Genomic DNA, 20,940 nt, shown 5'->3' with positions numbered 1-20,940 from the left:
GAGACTTGGTTCGGTTTTAGGAGGTTCCTGACTAGCTCGGATAACTCCCTGGCTTTCTCTTCCGGGAGAAACACCTTTTTTCTGGACTGTGTCCAGGAACATCCCTAGGAAAACAGAAGACAAGTCGTCGGAACCAGCTGCGATTTTGGAATATTGAGAATCCAATCGTGCTGCCGCAACACTACCTGAGATAGTGCTACACCGACTTCCAACTGTTCCCTGGATCTTACCCTTATCAGGGAATCGTCCAAGTAAGGGATAACTAAAATTCCCTTCCTTCGAAGGGATATCATTTCGGCCATTACCTTGGTAAAGACCCGGGGTGCCGTGGACCATCCCTACGGCAGCGTCTGAACTGATAGTGACAGTTCTGTACCATAACCTGAGGTACCCTTGGTGAGAAGGGTAAATTTTGACATGAAGGTAAGCATCCTTGATGTCCCGAGACATCATGTAGTCCCCTTCTTCCAGGTTCGCAATCACTGCTCTGAGTGACTCAATCTTGAATTTGAACCTCTGTATGTAAGTGTTCAAAGATTTTAGATTTTAGATTTAGAATCGGTCTCAACGAGCCGTCTGGCTTCGGTACCACAATAGTGTGGAATAATACCCCGTTCCCTGTTGCAGGAGGGGTACCTTGATTATCACCTGCTGGGAATACAGCTTGTGAATGGCTTCCAAAACTGCCTCCCTGTCAGAGGGAGACGTCGGTAAAGCCGACTTTTGGAAACGGCGAGGGGGAGACGTCTCGAATTCCAATATGTACCCTTGAGATATTACCTGAAGGATCCAGGGGTCTACTTGCGAGTGAGCCCACTGCGCACTGAAATTCATTGAGAACGGGCCCCCACCGTGCCTGAGCTTGTAAGGCCCTAGCGTCATACTGAGGGCTTGGCAGAGGCGGGAAAGGGTTTCTGTTCCTGGGAACTGGCTAATCTCTTCAGCCTTTTTCCTCTCCCTCTGTCACGAGCAGAAAAGAGGAACCTTTTGTCCGCTTGCCAACAAAGGACTGCGCCTGATAATACGGCGTCTTATTTTGAGAGGCGACCTGGGGTACAAACGTGGATTTCCCAGTTTTTGCCGTGGCCACCAGGTCTAAAAGACCGACCCCAAATGTCCCTTTTCAAAGGCAATACTTCCAAATGCCGTTTGGAATCCGCATCACCTGACCATTTTACTGGTAGAATTGGACAACGCACTTATACTTGATGCCAGTCGGCAAATATTCCGCTGTGCATCATGCATATATAGAAATGCATCTTTTAAATGCTCTATAGGCAATAATATACTATCCTTATCTAGGATATCAATATTTCCAGTCAGGGAATCCGACCATGCCAACCCAGCACTGCACCTCCAGGCTGAGGCGATTGCTGGTCGCAGTATAACACCAGTATGTGTGTGAATACATTTTTGGATACCCTCCTGCTTTCTATCAGCAGGATCCTTAAGGGCGGCCATCTCATGAGAGGGTAGAGCCCCTGTTCTTACAAGCGTGTGAGCGCCTTATCCCCCCTAGGGGGTGTTTCCCAACGCACCCTAACCTCTGGCGGGAAAGGGTATACAGCCAATACTTTTTAAGAAATTATCAATTGTTATCGGGGGGAAACCCACGCATCATCACACACCTCATTTTATTTCTCAGATTCAGGAAAACTACAGGTAGTTTTTCCCTCACCGAACATAATACCCCTTTTTGGTGGTACTCGTATTATCAAAAATGTATAAAACATTTTCCATTGTCTCAATCATGTAACGTGTGGCCCTACTGGAAATCACGGTTGTCTCTTCACCGTCGACACAGGAGTCAGTATCCGTGTCGGCGTCTGTATCTGCCATCTGAGGTAACGGGCGCTTTGAGTAGCCGGCTGTCTCATGTCAACCACTGTTTTTTTATACAGAGCTGACACTGTCACGTAATTTTCAACAGTACATCCACTCAGGTGTCGACCCCCTAGGTGGTGACATCACTGTTACAGACACTCTGCTCCGTCTCCACATCATTTTTCTCCTCATACATGTCGACACAAACGTACCGACACACAGCACACACACAGGGAATGCTCTGATAGAGGACAGGACCCCACTAGCCCTTTGGGGAGACAGAGGGAGAGTATGCCAGCACACACCAGAGCGCTATATATATATATATACAGGGATAACCTTATATAAGTGTTTTTCCCCTTATAGCTGCTGTATGTTTTAATACTGCGCCTAATTAGTGCCCCCCTCTCTTTTTTTTTTAACCCTTTCTGTAGTGTAGTGACTGCAGGGAAGAGCCAGGGAGCTTCCCTCCAACTGAGCTGTGAGGGAAAATGGCGCCAGTGTGCTGAGGAGATAGGCTCCGCCCCCTTTTCGGCGGCCTTATCTCCCGTTTTTCTGTATATTCTGGCAGGGGTTAAATGCATCCATATAGCCCAGGAGCTATATGTGATGTATTTTTTGCCATGTAAGGTATTTTTATCATGTTTTATTGCGTCTCAGGGCGCCCCCCCCAGCGCCCTGCACCCTCAGTGACCGGAGTATGAAGTGTGCTGAGAGCAATGGCGCACAGCTGCAGTGCTGTGCGCTACCTTATTGAAGACAGGAACGTCTTCTGCCGCCGATTTTTCCGGACCTCTTCGCTCTTCTGGCTCTGTAAGGGGGCCGGCGGCGCGGCTCCGGGACCCATCCAGGCTGGGCCTGTGATCGTCCCTCTGGAGCTAATGTCCAGTAGCCAAGAAGCCCAATCCACTCTGCACGCAGGTGAGTTCGCTTCTTCTCCCCTTAGTCCCTCGATGCAGTGAGCCTGTTGCCAGCAGGTCTCACTGAAAATAACAAACCTAAACTAAAACTTTCACTAAGAAGCTCAGGAGAGCCCCTAGTGTGCACCCTTCTCGTCGGGCACAGAAATCTAACTGAGGCTTGGAGGAGGGTCATAGGGGGAGGAGCCAGTGCACACCAGTTAGTCCTAAAGCTTTCTTTAGATGTGCCCAGTCTCCTGCGGAGCCGCTATTCCCCATGGTCCTTACGGAGTCCCCAGCATCCACTTAGGACGTTAGAGAAACCGAGGCTATCTCTGCTCTTTACTCTGCTCTGCTCGGTGCCCATCATTCTGGAAGTCTCCCTAGTCTTAGATCCAAATGGAAAGTTGATTTGGGACCTGTTTCTTTAGACATCTGGGAGGAGGCTTTGAGGGCTTCTCGCACAGCCACCACCTCGGCTCGCTTCCAACAAATACACTTGTATATACTACTGCATCGAGTTTATATTACTCCTATCAGTCTAGCTAGTATAGGAGGGCAGGGGGACTCTAAGTGCCCGAAGTGTGCCTCCTTGGATGGCACCTTCTGGCACTTATTATGGTCTTGTCCGGTGGTACAAGCCTTCTGGCAAGCAGTGATAAAGATAATAACTTCTACGGGTGTCCCCTCAGATATCTTTATGCCCTCTGTGTGTATCCTTGCAGATGAGGAGATAATGGATGTACACTCTAGACCAGACATATCCAAACTGCGGCCCTCCAGCTGTTGTGAAACTAGATATCCCAGCATGCCCTGACAGTTTTGCTGTCAAAGAATGCTAAAGCTGTGTCAGGGCATGCTGGGATGTGTAGTTTCTCAACAGTTGGAGGGCCGCAGTTTGGACATGCCTGCTCTAGACGATACGTCTTTAATCTATGTGCCTTGGCCAAGGTACTGATAGCACGCTCGTGGATGGCACCTACAGACCCTAATCTGTGGATCTCACTTGTGAATTCGGTTGTATCCCATGAAATTTTGTTTATATATCTAGAAAGGCCCCGGATAAATTTGATAAATTATGGACCAGATGCCTATCTTCCCCGTTTAATCAGTGCACCCGTGTCTGCAATGTATTAATGACTGGCCATTTTACTGAAGCCACAGATGACCATTGTCCCATAAATTATTTGGAACTCCAGAATACCCCTTTCTCATGGATATTCTTTGTCTGTGTTTGCTTTTATATCAAGTCCTAGTACGGTATTGCTTTTTACGATTTTTTTTTTTGTAAGTGAAATACCTTGCTGGTTGGTAACGAGAGATCACGCCACTCAAATGTATATTTCCTATTGGCTGTATTTTTCTTTATTGTTTATGCATATATACTTTGACTTACATATTCTGTAACACCATTGCATATGTTATTTGTTTGTCTTGAAAATCAATAAAAATCTATTGAATTAATAAAAAAATAAAAAAACTGCGATTGTCAAACATTTGACTATCACGTCTCTTCGCTTCTTTGGGGGTATAGCCGCAAAATCTGCACAGCATTACCTACTAAAGGCTTGCCCTATAAACTATTTGTGACAGAAGTGTTCAAGAGACTAGGGTGGTCATTCCGAGTTGATCGCTAGCTGAAGTTGTTCCCAGCGCAGCAATCAGGCTTAAAAACGGCTGTTCTGTGCATGCGTATGCAGCGCAATGCGCACGCGCGCCGTACGAGCACAACGAACGATGTAGTTTTGCACAGGGTCTAGCGAAGCATTTCAGTCGCACTGGTGGCCGCAGTGTGATTGACATGAAGTGGGCGTTTCTGGGTGTCAACTGACCGTTTTCAGGGAGTGTTCGGAAAAACGCAGGCGTGCCAGTGTGACGTCAAAACAGGAACTGAACATGTCTTGAAAAAGGTCATTTAGACCGAAATGCATTGACTGACAAACAGGAGTGGGGATAGGCAGCTTTTTTCATCCATCCACGACACACAGCTGAACTCTGGATAAGGTAATCTCTGGAGGAAATTGTTGTTTTTTGGAGAAATACCTCCAGAGTTTCAGCATGGATGGTTCATGTTTTTAACTTTGTGGTTTTGTTTTTTCTTTTTATTGGCATTTTACTGTATTCTTTGTTTCATTGGAACTTTCCCCTACCGATTGGGGTTTTGTACAATAAATTTTTATGGTTTTAAGAAACATCCAGCCTTTTTTTTTTTGGAGAGGAAATTGAAAATGAAAGAAACCTTGATGGGCTTTGCAAATCTCGCATAATTCTGTGAGTAGGGTACGCATTCTATACTCCTGAATACAAGATTATTAAAGATACCTTGATGTGTATAGAAAGTACTCCATTTTTGTGAGTGGGGTACGCTTATTCTTCTTAATATTTAAAACATTGATCCTAAAAGTACGTTACTGTATAGTCAAGTGTGCATCTCACATGGTTTTGGAAGCTCTACTACACATTGGAGAATTTGTTCTTGTTTGTTTTGGGTACACGTGGATCAAAACAACTTGGGTCGAAAGAAAAGGTCCAAATTCCACAATGAGCTTCAAACCATTTGTGACATTGTGAGTAGGGTACGCCATGCTCCTTTGATTAAAGATACCTTGATGTGCTTATTTTGCATCATTCACATAGTGAGTGGGGTACGCCTTGGCTAATATTGGATATATTATCACCTATAGAGCTACATAACATATAATTACGAAGACATTTTGTTCACTTAAAACTGTATCACACTATAATAAGAATTTACTTACCGATAATTCTATTTCTCGTAGTCCGTAGTGGATGCTGGGGACTCCGTCAGGACCATGGGGAATAGCGGCTCCGCAGGAGACAGGGCACAAAAGTAAAAGCTTTAGGATCAGGTGGTGTGCACTGGCTCCTCCCCCTATGACCCTCCTCCAAGCCTCAGTTAGGATACTGTGCCCGGACGAGCGTACACAATAAGGAAGGATTTTGAATCCCGGGTAAGACTCATACCAGCCACACCAATCACACTGTACAACCTGTGATCTGAACCCAGTTAACAGCATGATAACAGCGGAGCCTCTGAAAAGATGGCTCACAACAATAATAACCCGATTTTTGTAACAATAACTATGTACAAGTATTGCAGACAATCCGCACTTGGGATGGGCGCCCAGCATCCACTACGGACTACGAGAAATAGAATTATCGGTAAGTAAATTCTTATTTTCTCTGACGTCCTAAGTGGATGCTGGGGACTCCGTCAGGACCATGGGGATTATACCAAAGCTCCCAAACGGGCGGGAGAGTGCGGATGACTCTGCAGCACCGAATGAGAGAACTCCAGGTCCTCCTCAGCCAGGGTGTGCCCCTGACCAAGTAGCAGCTCGGCAAAGTTGTAAAGCCGAGACCCCTCGGGCAGCCGCCCAAGATGAGCCCACCTTCCTTGTGGAATGGGCATTTATATATTTTGGCTGTGGCAGGCCTGCCACAGAATGTGCAAGCTGAATTGTACTACACATCCAACTAGCAATCGTCTGCTTAGAAGCAAGAGCACCCAGTTTTTTGTGTGCCTACAGGATAACAGCAAGTCAGTTTTCCTGACTCCAGCCGTCCTGGAAACCTATATTTTCAGGGCCCTGACAACATCTAGCAACTTGGAGTCCTCCAAGTCCCTAGTAGCCGCAGGTACCACAATAAGCTGGTGCAGGAGAAACGCTGACACCACCTTAGGGAGAAACTGGGGACGAGTCCGCAGCTCTGCCCTGTCCGAATGGACAATCAGATATGGGCTTTGTGAGACAAAGCCGCCAATTCTGACACTCGCCTGGCCGAGGCCAGGGCCTACAGCATGGTCACTTTTCATGTGAGATATTTCAAATCCACAGATTTGAGCGGTTTAAATCACTGTGATTTGAGGAATCCCAGAACTACGTTGAGATCCCACAGTGCCACTGGAGGCACAAAAAGGGGTTGTATATGCAGTACTCCCTTGACAAACTTCTGAACTTCAGGAACTGAAGCCAATTCTTTCTGGAAGAAAATTGACAGGGCCGAAATTTGAACCTTAATGGACCCCAATTTGAGGCCCATAGACACTCCTGTTTGCAGGAAATGCAGGAATCGACCGAGTTTAAATTTCTTCGTGGGGACTTCCTGGCCTTACACCACGCAACATATTTTCGCCACATGTGGTGATAATGTTGTGCGGTCACCTCCTTCCTGGCTTTGACCAGGGTAGGAATGACCTCTTCCGGAATGCCTTTTTCCCTTAGGATCCGGCGTTCCACCGCCATGCCGTCAAACGCAGCCGCGGTAAGTCTTGGAACAGACATGGTACTTGCTGAAGCAAGTCCCTTCTTAGCGGCAGAGGCCATAAGTCCTCTGTGAGCATTTCTTGAAGTTCCGGGTACCAAGTCCTTCTTGGCCAATCCGGAGCCACGAGTATAGTTCTTACTCCTCTCCGTCTTATAATTCTCAGTACCTTGGGTATGAGAAGCAGAGGAGGGAACACATACACCGACTGGTACACCCACGGTGTTACCAGAACGTCCACAGCTATTGCCTGAGGGTCTCTTGACCTGGCGCAATACCTGTCCAGTTTTTTGTTCAGGCGGGACGCCATCATGTCCACCTTTGGTCTTCCCCAACGGTTCACAATCATGTGGAAGACTTCCCGATGAAGTCCCCACTCTCCCGGGTGGAGGTCGTGCCTGCTGAGGAAGTCTGCTTCCCAGTTGTCCACTCCCGGAATGAACACTGCTGACAGTGCTATCACATGATTTTCCGCCCAGCGAAGAATCCTTGCAGTTTCTGCCATTGCCCTCCTGCTTCTTGTGCCGCCCTGTCTGTTTACGTGGGCGACTGCCGTGATGTTGTCCCACTGGATCAATACCGGCTGACCTTGAAGCAGAGGTCTTGCTAAGCTTAGAGCATTGTAAATTGCCCTTAGCTCCAGTATATTTATGTGGAGAGAAGTCTCCAGACTTGATCACACTCCCTGGAAATTTTTTCCCTGTGTGACTGCTCCCCAGCCTCTCAGGCTGGCATCCGTGGTCACCAGGACCCAGTCCTGAATGCCGAATCTGCGGCCCTTTAGTAGATGAGCACTCTGCAGCCACCTCAGAAGAAACACCCTTGTCCTTGGAGACAGGGTTATCCGCTGATGCATCTGAAGATGCGATCCGGACCATTTTCCAGCAGATCCCACTGAAAAGTTCTTGCGTGAAATCTGCCGAATGGAATCGCTTCGTAAGAAGCCACCATTTTTCCCAGGACCCTTGTGCAATGATGCACTGACACTTTTCCTGGTTTTAGGAGGTTCCTGACTAGCTCGGATAACTCCCTGGCTTTCTTCTCCGGGAGAAACACCCTTTTCTGGACTGTGTCCAGAATCATCCCTAGGAACAGCAGACGTGTCGTCGGAAACAGCTGCGATTTTGGAATATTTAGAATCCACCCGTGCTGTCGTAGAACTACTTGAGATAGTGCTACTCCGACCTCCAACTGTTCTCTGGACCTTGCCCTTATCAGGAGATTGTCCATTTTCTTTGAAGAAGAATCATCATTTCGGCCATTACCTTGGTAAAGACCCGGGGTGCCGTGGACAATCCAAACGGCAGCGTCTGAAACTGATAGTGACAGTTCTGTACCACGAACCTTTGTAGGAGGGGTACTTTGATTATCACCTGCTGGAAATACAGCTTGTGAATTGTTTCCAATACTGCCTCCCTGTCGGAGGGAGACGTTGGTAAAGCAGACTTCAGGAACCTGCGAGGGGGAGACGTCTCGAATTTCCAATCTGTACCCCTGGGATACTACATGTAGGATCCAGGGGTCCACTTGCGAGTGAGCCCACTGCGTGGCAGAAGCGGTGAAGGGCTTCTGTTCCTGGGAATGGGCTGCCTGCTGCAGTCTTCTTCCCTTTCCTCTATCCCTGGGCAGATATGACTGGCCTTTTGCCCGCTTGCCCTTATGGGGACGAAAGGACTGAGGCTGAAAAGACGGTGTCTTTTTCTGCTGAGATGTGACTTGGGGTAAAAAAGGTGGATTTTCCAGCTGTTGCCGTGGCCACCAGGTCCGATGGACCGACCCCAAATAACTCCTCCCCTTTATACGGCAATATTTCCATGTGCCGTTTGGAATCTGCATCACCTGACCACTGTCGTGTCCATAACCTCTTCTGGCAGATATGGACATCGCACTTACTCTTGATGCCAGAGTGCAAATATCCCTCTGTGCATCTCGCATATATAGAAATGCATCCTTTAAATGCTCTATAGTCAATAAAATACTGTCCCTGTCAAGGGTATCAATATTTTCAGTCAGGGAATCCGACCAAGCCACCCCAGCGCTGCACATCCAGGCTGAGGCGATCGCTGGTCGCAGTATAACACCAGTATGTGTGTATATACTTTTTTTGATATTTTCCAGCCTCCTATCAGCTGGCTCCTTGAGGGCGGCCGTATCTGGAGACGGTAACGCCACTTGTTTTGATAAGCGTGTGAGCGCCTTATCCACCCTAAGGGGTGTTTCCCAACGCGCCCTATCTTCTGGCGGGAAAGGGTATACCGCCAATAATTTTCTATCGGGGGAAACCCACGCATCATCACACACTTCATTTAATTTATCTGATTCAGGAAAAACTACAGGTAGTTTTTTCACACCCCACATAATACCCTTTTTTGTGGTACTTGTAGTATCAGACATATGTAACACCTCCTTCATTGCCCTTAACATGTAACGTGTGGCCCTAATGGAAAATACGTTTGTTTCTTCACCGTCGACACTGGAGTCAGTGTCCGTGTCTGTGTCTGTGTCGACCGACTGAGGTAAATGGGCATTTTAAAGCCCCTGACGGTGTTTGAGACGCCTGGACAGGTACTAATTTGTTTGCCGGCCGTCTCATGTCGTCAACCGACCTTGCAGCGTGTTGACATTATCACGTAATTCCCTAAATAAGCCATCCATTCCGGTGTCGACTCCCTAGAGAGTGACATCACCATTACAGGCAATTGCTCCGCCTCCTCACCAACATCGTCCTCATACATGTCGACACACACGTACCGACACACAGCACACACACAGGGAATGCTCTGATAGAGGACAGGACCCCACTAGCCCTTTGGGGAGACAGAGGGAGAGTTTGCCAGCACACACCAAAACGCTATAATTATACAGGGACAACCTTTATATAAGTGTTTTCCCTTATAGCATCTTAATATATAATCATATCGCCAAATAAGTGCCCCCCCTCTCTGTTTTAACCCTGTTTCTGTAGTGCAGTGCAGGGGAGAGCCTGGGAGCCTTCCCACCAGCAGTTCTGTGAGGGAAAATGGCGCTGTGTGCTGAGGAGAATAGGCCCCGCCCCCTTTTCGGCTGGCTTCTTCTCCCGTTTTTCTGACAATCTGGCAGGGGTTAAATACATCCATATAGCCCCAGAGGCTATATGTGATGTATTTTTAGCCAGTATAGGTATGTACATTGCTGCCCAGGGCGCCCCCCCCAGCGCCCTGCACCCTCAGTGACCGTTGGTGTGAAGTGTGCTGAGAGCAATGGCGCACAGCTGCAGTGCTGTGCGCTACCTCATGAAGACTGAGAAGTCTTCAGCCGCCGATTTCTGGACCTCTTCTCTCTTCAGCATCTGCAAGGGGGTCGGCGGCGCGGCTCCGGTGACCCATCCAGGCTGTACCTGTGATCGTCCCTCTGGAGCTAGTGTCCAGTAGCCTAAGAAGCCAATCCATCCTGCACGCAGGTGAGTTCACTTCTTCTCCCCTAAGTCCCTCGTTGCAGTGAGCCTGTTGCCAGCAGGACTCACTGAAAATAAAAAACCTAATAAAACTTTTACTCTAAGCAGCTCTTTAGGAGAGCCACCTAGATTGCACCCTTCTCGGCCGGGCACAAAAACCTAACTGAGGCTTGGAGGAGGGTCATAGGGGGAGGAGCCAGTGCACACCACCTGATCCTAAAGCTTTTACTTTTGTGCCCTGTCTCCTGCGGAGCCGCTATTCCCCATGGTCCTGACGGAGTCCCCAGCATCCACTTAGGACGTCAGAGAAATATATTTTTTCTTTATTTCATGCACTGCATCTTTTCGAGTTGAAATCAAGCAAACTATCAACAGATGGAACAACACTGAAGTCTTTTGAATTTGTGACTACACCATATTGTTTGTTCACAATATTGAATTCAAGCGCCTAGGGCGGTATACCTTCCAAAAATTTGTTATATCTATGTATGTATTGAGATGTTTGGTGACATATAGGAGGGTAGACCATCTAGGGCAGCTCTTATCTATTTAGCGCCACATAGCAGGGATTCTCTACTTTTTTTGTTTCAGGTGTGGATGTGGGTGGGCAAGGAAAGCTGTGTACGCAGGCAGGAACTGGAAGATATGTATACAGGCGGGTGGGCTGGCTGGGTGGTGAGACGCGGCGGCCGTGACCTATGATATCACACCGCCGCGTCACCAAGGCATAGGTCACGGCCGGAGCTGCTCTGGCTCCGCGGCACACCTTGCAACTAGTCGCGGCACACTGGTAGAAAAAGCCTGATCTAAATAGAGCATGGGTCTTCAACCTGCGGCCCTCCAGCTGCTGTGGAACTACACATCCCAGCATGCCCTGCCTCAGTTTTAGCATACCTAAATAGCAAAACTGTGGCAGGGCATGCTGGGATGTGTAGTTTCACAGCTGGAGGGCCACAGGTCGAAGACCCATGATATAGAGAGACAACATTTGTGTTTCGTAGCGCAACATTTAGCCACAGAAAACACAAGCCATGCCCGATACACTCAAACTCCCTTCCTATATGCCCAAAGATACCCACCCCCGGTGTAAACCTCCCACACACCCAAAGATACCTACCCCTGGCCTAAACTCCAATCCTATACGGCCAAAGATACCCACCCCCGGTGTAAACCTCCCACACACCCAAAGATACCTACCCCTGGCCTAAACTCCAATCCTATACAGCCAAAGATACCCACCCCCGGTGTAAACCCCCCACACATCCAAAGATACCCACCCCTGGCCTAAACTCCAATCCTATACACCCAAAGATACCCACCCCTAGCCTAAAAGCCATTCCTATAGGGCCAAAGATACCCACGCCCTGGCCTAAACTCCATTCCTATACAGCCAAATACCCTCTCCCTGGCCTAACCTCCATTCCTATACGGCCAAAGATACCCACCCCTAGCCTAAACTTGGTCCCTATACACCCAAAGATACCCACCCCCTGGCCTAAACTCCCTCCCTATATGTCCAAAGATACCCACCCCTGGCCTAAACTCCATTCCTATACACCCAAAGATACCCACCCCCTGGCCTAAACTCCCTCCCTATATGCCCAGACACCCACCCCTGGCCTAAACGCCTCCCCTTTTTGGTTTGAATTCAGGTCAAAGGTCTTTTACCATTTAAAAATAAGAGGAGTGCATCTTACCAAGATTTCTACATGATAAAACTTTTTGTCAGCACACAAGTATTCAGATTGTAGCACGAGTGCCTCGCTAATCTCTGCTCTGCATTATAAATAAATAAACCACACACAATACATGCAGTATCTATCTGTCCACCTATGTCCTTATATTATGCTTTCAGTACCTTCTTGCCAACACTTGCTGTATACCCTGCCTAGTATGTTATACAGCACTCTGCCTGTTGGCCTCTCTATTCTATTTCCACCCTGCACGATGCTCTGGATTTTTGTGATGCCTTATAAACAAACAGTAATAATATATGTGAGACAAGAGAAAGAGGAGGCACCTTGTTGTGTAATAGTACCTTCTGGAACGCTTAGAAAGACTTTATTACCTGAATTGGAGCAGCGTACAGTAAATAGTCCATTTCTTTTCAAATTTAAGCTACAACCCCCCCACTCCCCACCCCCGCTATAAACGCACATCAAATTTTTAGGAGTATTATCTAGGAGCTGCATATTTATATATCAACACAAAGTTCCTACTCTCTTGTCACATAAAATTCCTGCCGTTATTAAATGCCCGCCCCCTTCTTGTGATGCATTACAATGCGATTGCCTCATTAGTGTATGCTACTGTACGCGATTTCAATTCAGTTGTGTGTTCAGCTATTGATTGGTTTTTAAACCAGTATTAGAATTGCATATAATGAATAAGTAATCTATCTATGCTTAAAATACATGAAGGTCCTTCCCTTTTCATGTCCCAAAACTTTACACACACAGGACATAATGGAGCTGGACTCGTGTTCCATGGGTGCTTCTATTGTGCTCCCACATAGCTTAGCACTAGTCACTGTGTACCACAAGCCTTAGCGCTAGTTTGTAAGACTGAGAAACCCCAACATTTCCATCTGAAATTCCAGAGTTTTGGTGGATGCAGAAACGTGGAGCAATTGTCCCCCAAAAGTGGATCGTGATTGGGATCTTGCGATGTGTATAGGTAGTTTTACTGTAATTAACTCACATTTCCTCATCAACTTAATTAAACACATAAAATCAGTGGTGAACAGTTAGAGAAGATAGAAAAATACATTTTATTGGGTATTTCATAAGAATATTTGAATGTGTATAATATCCTGGGACTAAGGTCTTAGAATATCCACATATTTCATTGTTTGATATAAAATTTTACTCACAACATGCAGCAAGTTATTGACTTCTTGCAGCCAACACGGTCACGGTCAATGTGATCTGCCATTCATACTGCAATTTATTACATTTATTGTGTGCTTTTGGTGCTTTGTTATGGCGATCTTATGCTTTTGATGGGAGCAGTTATGGATTACAAAGTGCCTGATGAACAGTGACCACTGCAGATTACAGGGTAAGAGTAACAAAACAGTAGCCATGCTTCAGTGCCAAACATTTACATTTTATTCAATGTAACTAAAATAAACCAACCAATAAAAAACTCTTTGTTCATTCTCCAATAAGGAAATTGAATCTGGCCTCACATTCCAGTAGTATAGTATAATGGTGGATGCACAGGTGGGATACGTTCAGGATGGAGGCGGTCGGGATGCAGCAGTCGAAATCCGATGCGCAGCCAGAAGACCGACGCCAAAATACAGACATCAGTTGAAATACTAACGCCGGAATCCCGATTGTAAGTATGCCGGGGACTGATAGAGTTAGGCCGTGGGGAAGGGAGAGTGGGTTAGGAATGGGCACCCCTGGAGACAGTAATGCCGGGAAGGGAGGGTTAGGCACCACCAGGGAGGGTTAGGCTGAGGAGAAGGGAGGGTTAGGCACCACCAGGGAGAGCTAGGTTGCAGGGAAGGGTGGGTTAGGGACCACCAGGGAGGTTTAGGTTGCCGGGAAGGGAGGGTTAGGCACCACCAGCAAGGGTTAGGTTGCCGGGAAGGGAGGGTTAGGCACCACCAGCGAGGGTTAGGTTGCCGGGAAGGGAGGGTTAGGCACCACCAGCGAGGGTTAGGTTGCCGGGAAGGGAGGGTTAGGCACCACCAGCGAGGGTTAGGTTGCCGGGAAGGGAGGGTTAGGCACCACCAGCGAGGGCTAGGTTGCGGGGAAGGGAGGGTTAGGCACCACCAGCGAGGGTTAGGTTGCGGGGAAGGGAGGGTTAGGCACCACCAGCGAGGGCTAGGTTGCGGGGAAGGGAGGGTTAGGCACCACCAGCGAGGGTTAGGTTGCGGGGAAGGGAGGGTTAGGCACCACCAGCGAGGGTTAGGTTGCCGGGAAGGGAGGGTTAGGCACCACCAACGAGGGTTAGGAGGGTAGGGTAAGTATACTTACCTATCCCCTGTCGGGATTCCCTCCATCGGGATGCCGCTGTCGGTCTTCTTCCCGCCGGCATCCCAAACGTTAGGCACCTGTATCACACCCGCACATGTACTTTATTTGCACCCATGGCACTTTCCATTAATGCTGCAGTCACTAGCGGCTGGAATAACAGCTATATAACGAATAAGAAATCCCCCTTAATAATAATCCACTGCCAGCTTAAACAGACAATTGTTACAAGCGAACAATCGATTACCCCCCAAATTACTAATATCTTGCAGTAAACATTCAAGCAGGAAAACACAAAGTAAGAAATAATAGCGATGATATGAAGTTGCCGGCAGAGTGAAGAAGAGGAGGTTGCAAACTGAGTTAGAGAACGGGCGACCACATGGGCGTAACTGGCAAGCTGCATCCTGCAATTTCATTTGAGGCCATAAAACAAATAGACAGCGCAGCCGATGAGCAGGACGGCTAAGAAGAAAAGCGTGGTCAGCTGCAGCTGGAACAGCAGGTAAGAGAGAAGTCCGTTCACGAGCATGGAGAGGGAGATGATGAACAGTCTTGTGATGTTACTGCTGTGCTTCATCACAGCCGACATAATCAAGCCGTTGAGGGCCTGGCTGATAATGATGACCAGGACCCAAACGGAGAAGCCATCCAGAAAACTCTGGCCATGTCCTCCTGTTACATGAACCAGCCAGTTGATTATTATGCCGAAAGAGTACAGGAAAATGTTCTGCAAGTTCAGTGGGAGTTTCTGAGTCTTCAGCGTGACCTCTGTGTAAACTGCGGACAATCCGGAGATGGTGCAGTAGAGTAGCATCAGCAGCAGACCTGGAAGACTTACGTATATGTGGGTGTCCGCAGAGCGATCCTCTAGATCCTGAATCCCACCATAGCTGTAGAAGGCGCCAGCTGCCATCAGCAGGAACAAGGCGTACCACTTGCGGGCGGAGAGCCTCTGACGTAGGACGACGCTGTAGAGCAGGGCCGTGCTGACGATCTTTAGGTTGCTCAAGACTTGGAAACTGCTGGGGTCCATGAAGTGCTGCATGTGAACCACTAAATTGTTGTTGGCACCATACAGAATGGCGGGCAGGGCATAGGGAGCAGCCAGCCTCCATGAGACCGACACCTGCAACGACCGCCGATCCCAGATCAGAAGCAAGACGATGGACACTACAAATTTGGACAACTCAATAAGGAGGACTACAGAAGACGAACTGAATGGAATCTGCCCACCCACTCTGCACAGGGAAATCAGGGGGGCATGAGACCCATAGATGCAGACGGAGGCCACCAACATCAGCCCCCATGTCACCCGCCTGATTATCTGACCAGGGGACAAACCCAACGGTTCTTCTGGCTCCACATTATCAATAATAAACATCCCTGCAGAAGCGGTGTACTAGGTAAAGGCAGTTATGCAGGTGCTCACAGAATTGGCATCAAGTTGTGTTTATTCATATTGGATTAAAATGTTTAAACAATTCAAAGATACAGGAAAAAAAAGTCCTAGGCTTGGCTAATATGCTATATGAAAGCCGTTTGCCGGCAGCAAAGGTTGTCTATGTAATTTGACCAACAATATATGGCTCTTATAGTCTAGATGCTGCAGTGTTATTTAAAATTAATGAACAATACAGAGATGAAAGTCTTGTAGCCCAGGCAACTCACTGAGCGATCAGTAAGTGCAACGTGTGCCCAGGAAGAGAGATGTCCTCATCACTTTCCAATTGGCATTGAATGTACATAAGCAAAAATAGAGAAAGCACTTAACAGTACGCCGTCTGGCCTGCTGAGCCAATTCCTACCACCCACGGCAGGTCCAGGTGAGACAGCTGCATAGTTTGTAAGAATGTGCAAATAGAAGGTACCCAATAGGCTATAGAGTTCCAATATAGCACCTAAAGCATGAACGGCGCAGTTAATGGAGTGTCAGCCCCTTTGCTCCAGTCTAATCAGGTCCCTTTCTTAAAGAGCTAAGGTAGTCCTTGATGGTCTTCTCCACGTTTGGTACTGCGTAGGCTTGAGCGGCATAAATTCCTGTGCAGGTCCCCACCACAAAGCCCAGCACGGCAGAGGCCCTGAGCTTGGCAAACACATAACCGGCCACGAATCCCTTCAGGAACGGGGAACTCAGAATGGAGCCTTCCTGCAAATGACAAAGAGTTGTTTAGGGTTTTTTTTTTCTAAGCTTAAGTTAAAATTTAATTGAACACTTATCTGACAATTTTTTTGCCAAAACCACGCAGCATGTCTTTTTTTCAAATTTAAATAAAGTTTAAATAGTATTTTTAAAGATATATTTAAAACAAAAAACAAAAAAAAAACAAATATATATATATATATATATATATATATATATATATATATATATAGTTGTTTTGCACCCCAACCCTGTGTCCATAGGCCTCCATTGTAATTATACTACCCACCGCCCATCACAAATATCCCCCTAATGGCATAAGATCCCCTGAATTATCAACCCCTTGTGGTAACAGATCTTCAGATCCCCTGGCAAAGCTCCTACCCTCACCACCAGTGTCAATAGGCCCATGTTAAACACCCCCCTCCCTACCCATGTGCCACTATATAGCTGCTTTTTTAATAATGATTAATATTACTAGTTCCCCCTCCCCAGAGGACAGCGTAACCCCCTAGCGCCAGCCGACATCCCCCCATTTACCCCCTCCCCCGTGTTACAGCCCCCACCTTGTTGCAGACAGCACAGCAGAGTGTGGGGCTGACCATCAGCGTATTCGTGTTCAATGGGGAACTATGTTTCCCTCCTCGCACTTTTAGTTTCAGCATATGCACCCCGGAATGCCGCTCACAAAGCATTGTGTGGCGCGAAAATTGGGAGTGATGTTGGCGGTCACGGAGCGCAACATCACTCCCAGTGGGCCGCAGCAGTAGGAGGAAATCTGTTCTGTCCTTGTGCAGAACGTATTTGTTCCACAACAGACGGAGGAAGCAGCGGGGAGTGCCGGACGTGTGTGATGCGACCTGGTATGCTGTAGCATTCCATACGTTAGTGCCAGGCAAGGGGTTAAATATAAACTGCAGTGCCTACATATAGAGCTGGATTATTACTTCAGAGTGGCAATTACTGTAAGACCCTAATGGTCTAAATGAAGAGCACTGTGTCATCATGCATGATAGAGATTTAAAATCAGGTGGGAAATACTGAAGTGGCAGTTAGACAAATATCATTAAATGTAATATTTAACATGTACCCTAATACAACAGTGCAAAAATAGCCGATTGTTCGACCCTTGGGATCACTCAACAGTCAGAGTTGTTTAACTAGTGGTGATCCGGACCATGACTTTTCATCCCTGGGTCCTAGGGTCCACAGGTCACATACACCCTCCCATCCCACACCCCTCATCTACCAACACCCTAATCTGGCACTGCGAACAGATGGTTGTTGTGATAAGAACACTGGAATAGTGTTGGAAGGCAGGTCTATTTGGCCAAGGTTTCTAACCCATGTGTTTTAAAACCGCAGGAATGTTGTGTTGAGCTTTTTGGCTTTTGGTTAAAGCCTGTTATGGGATCCTGGGGTACGGATGTGAGAAAGGAGGGTGGCCTCCATTCATTAGACCCAGTTCAGGTCTTAGGTCCCAATTAGTAATTTCAGCTGCATGAGATTGTTTTAGGGCTGGAAGCAAGATCACTAGGCCTCTCACACTTCCTGAGGATAAAGAAGACTGCAAATTCTCTGTTCGAGAAACCAGCTACTGAAAACAAGTGAGCTATGTTTGGTAAAACATCTTGTGTTTTGTAGTGAGTTAAGGCTCATACACACTAGTCGATACAGTAAATGACGTTGCTCATTTTGACCCTGCCTGAGCGATATCGTTTACTATATTGTCCAGTTTGTACGCTGTAAACGACAAACGTCGTGTAGCCCCGCGGGTTGTATGCCACTCAATTTGGACTCATCGTCCAAAGCTGCTTGCACGTCCCGGCTGCGGAATGACATCACTGTGTGTTATCGTTAGCAATATCGCACAGTGTGCATGCCCATGTCGCACGGCCCGGGAGGAGGACACACTAGGCGATGTTACTCATGGAGCACATCGCCTAGTGTGTACCCACCTTTAGGAACGACTTTGTGTTTAATTAAGTGCCGGACGGCAAGGTATTTATTTTATTGTTTTATTTCGTTTTGCTGCTTAATACAACTGGTTGAGACCAGTTGCACCAGAAACCTTGGACTTGTGTGTTCTCTTGGCTGCTGTGTACCGCATCTACCACAGGAGATGGTATATGTTCCCCTAACCCTGTAACAATATTATAAGGAATATACTACTTATTTACATGTTAGGATGCTATGTTACATAAAATAGGGTGTAAGATACTACCTTCACAAGTTGTACACAAATTTAGCAACCTCTAATACTGTGTGTGGGCTCCAAATTGATGGCCATCCCAAATCATATCTCATACAGCAGACCAAGGAGGAGATTTATCAAACCTTCTAAAGAGGATAATCTGAAGTGTTGCCTATGGGAACACTCAGATTCTAGCTGTCATTTATCTAGTACATTCTATAAAATGCTATCTAGAATCACACTGGCTGCTATTGTCGTCTTTAGAAGATTTAATCAATCTACACCCAAATTTGAAAACTAGGTTTAATACAAATCGAGACGTTCACTGCAAGTGCTCCTCCAGCCAGATGACTGCTTGATCCATATGGCGGGTCATCTTGGTTTCTGCCCCCACACCCGCCCCATCCTCCACTCTGTCTGGCCCGCCCCTTCTCTTCTGACCATGGTCCTCCTCTTCTAGGTCTGTCCTGCCTCCCTCGGCAGTGGGCGCCGTTGAGGTGTGTGACCAGGCTTCCACTGCACCCATATTAAGAAGACGGGACAGACCCTACACAATTATTATACAAGATATATACACTGCTCAAAAATAATAAAGGGAACACTAAAATAACACATCCTAGATCTGAATGAATGAAATATTCTTATTACATACTTTGTTCTTTACATAGTTGAATGTGCTGACAACAAAATCACACAAAACTTATCAATGGAAATCAAATTTATTAACCCATGGAGGTCTGGATTTGGAGTCACACTGAAAATTAAAGTGGAAAAACACACTACAGGCTGATCCAACTTTGATGTAATGTCCTTAAAACAAGTCAAAATGAGGCTCAGTAGTGTGTGTGGCCTCCACGTGCCTGTATGACCTCCCTACAACGCCTGGGCATGCTCCTGATGAGGTGGCGGATGGTCTCCTGAGGATCATCTCCTTCCAGACCAGGACTAAAGCATCTGCCAACTCCTGGACAGTCTGTGGTGCAACGTGGCGTTGGTGGTGTGGAGCGAGACATGATGTCCCAGATGTGCTCAATTGGATTCAGGTCTGGGGAACGGGCGGGCCAGTCCATAGCATCAATGCCTTCGTCTTGCAGGAACTGCTGACACACTCCAGCCACATGAGGTCTAGCATTGTCTTGCATTAGGAGGAACCCAGGGCCAACCGCACCAGCATATGGTCTCACAAGGGGTCTGAGGATCTCATCTCGGTACCTAATGGCAGTCAGGCTACCTCTGGCGAGCCCATGGAGGGCTGTGCGGCCCCCCAAAGAAATGCCACCCCACACCATTACTGACCCACTGCCAAACTGGTCATGCTGGAGGATGTTGCAGGCAGCAGAACGTTCTCCTTGGCTTCTCCAGACTCTGTTACGTCTGTCACATGTGCTCAGTGAGAACCTGCTTTCATCTGTGAAGAGCACAGGGCGCCAGTGGCGAATTTGCCAATCTTGATGTTCTCTGGCAAATGCCAAACGTCCTGCACGGTGTTGGGCTGCAAGCACAACCCCCACCTGTGGACGTCGGGCCCTCATACCACCCTCATGGAGTCTGTTTCTGATCGTTTGAGTAGACACATGCACATTTGTGGCTTGCTGGAGGTCATTTTGCAGGGCTCTGGTACTGCTCCTCCTGTTCCTCCTTGCACAAAGGCGGAGGTAGCGGTCCTGCTGCTGGGTTGTTGCCCTCCTACGGCCTCCTCCACGTCTCCTGATGTACTGGCCTGTCTCCTGGTAGCGCCTCCATGCTCTGGACACTACGCTGACAGACACAGCAAACCTTCTTGCCACAGCTCGCATTGATGTGCCATCCTGGATAAGCTGCACTACCTGAGCCACTTGTGTGGGTTGTAGGGAGGTCATACAGGCACGTGGAGACCACACACACTACTGAGCCTCATTTTGACTTGTTTTAAGGACATTACATCAAAGTTGGATCAGCCTGTAGTGTGTTTTTCCACTTTAATTTTGAGCGTGACTCCAAATCCAGACCTCCATCGGTTAATAAATTTGATTTCCATTGATAATTTTTGTGTGATTTTGTTGTCAGCACATTCAACTATGTAAAAAACAAAGTATTTAATAAGAATATTTCATTCATTCAGATCTAGGATGTGTTATTTTAGTGTTCTCTTTATTTTTTTGAGCAGTGTATAATACTAGCATAAATGCTATTTG

General features: G+C 47.3%; 2 protein-coding genes across 3 annotated transcripts in view; both read right to left on the bottom strand.

Moving 5' to 3' along the window:
* Nucleotides 1–13,189: 13,189 nt before the first annotated feature.
* On the bottom strand, nucleotides 13,190–15,813 carry SLC35A4 (solute carrier family 35 member A4). The gene has a single exon (XM_063928770.1). It carries the CDS (start codon nucleotides 15,811–15,813, stop codon nucleotides 14,845–14,847), a length of 969 nt encoding a protein of 322 aa, XP_063784840.1. The 3' UTR covers nucleotides 13,190–14,844.
* A 52-nt stretch (nucleotides 15,814–15,865) lies between these two features.
* The window catches only part of LOC134933521 (SLC35A4 upstream open reading frame protein), a 29,380-nt gene continuing 24,305 nt past the window's right edge, over nucleotides 15,866–20,940 (bottom strand). For both annotated transcript variants that reach the window (XM_063928772.1, XM_063928771.1), the window contains exon 3: nucleotides 15,866–16,578. In XM_063928772.1, coding sequence (XP_063784842.1) covers nucleotides 16,381–16,578 — 198 coding nt within the window. In that variant the 3' untranslated portion in view covers nucleotides 15,866–16,380. The remainder of the gene's footprint in view (nucleotides 16,579–20,940) is intronic.

This window comes from Pseudophryne corroboree, chromosome 6, assembly GCF_028390025.1.
Source record: "Pseudophryne corroboree isolate aPseCor3 chromosome 6, aPseCor3.hap2, whole genome shotgun sequence".
In the NCBI taxonomy this organism is placed as follows: domain Eukaryota; kingdom Metazoa; phylum Chordata; class Amphibia; order Anura; family Myobatrachidae; genus Pseudophryne; species Pseudophryne corroboree.
This window is presented reverse-complemented; position numbering and strand designations above follow the sequence as displayed.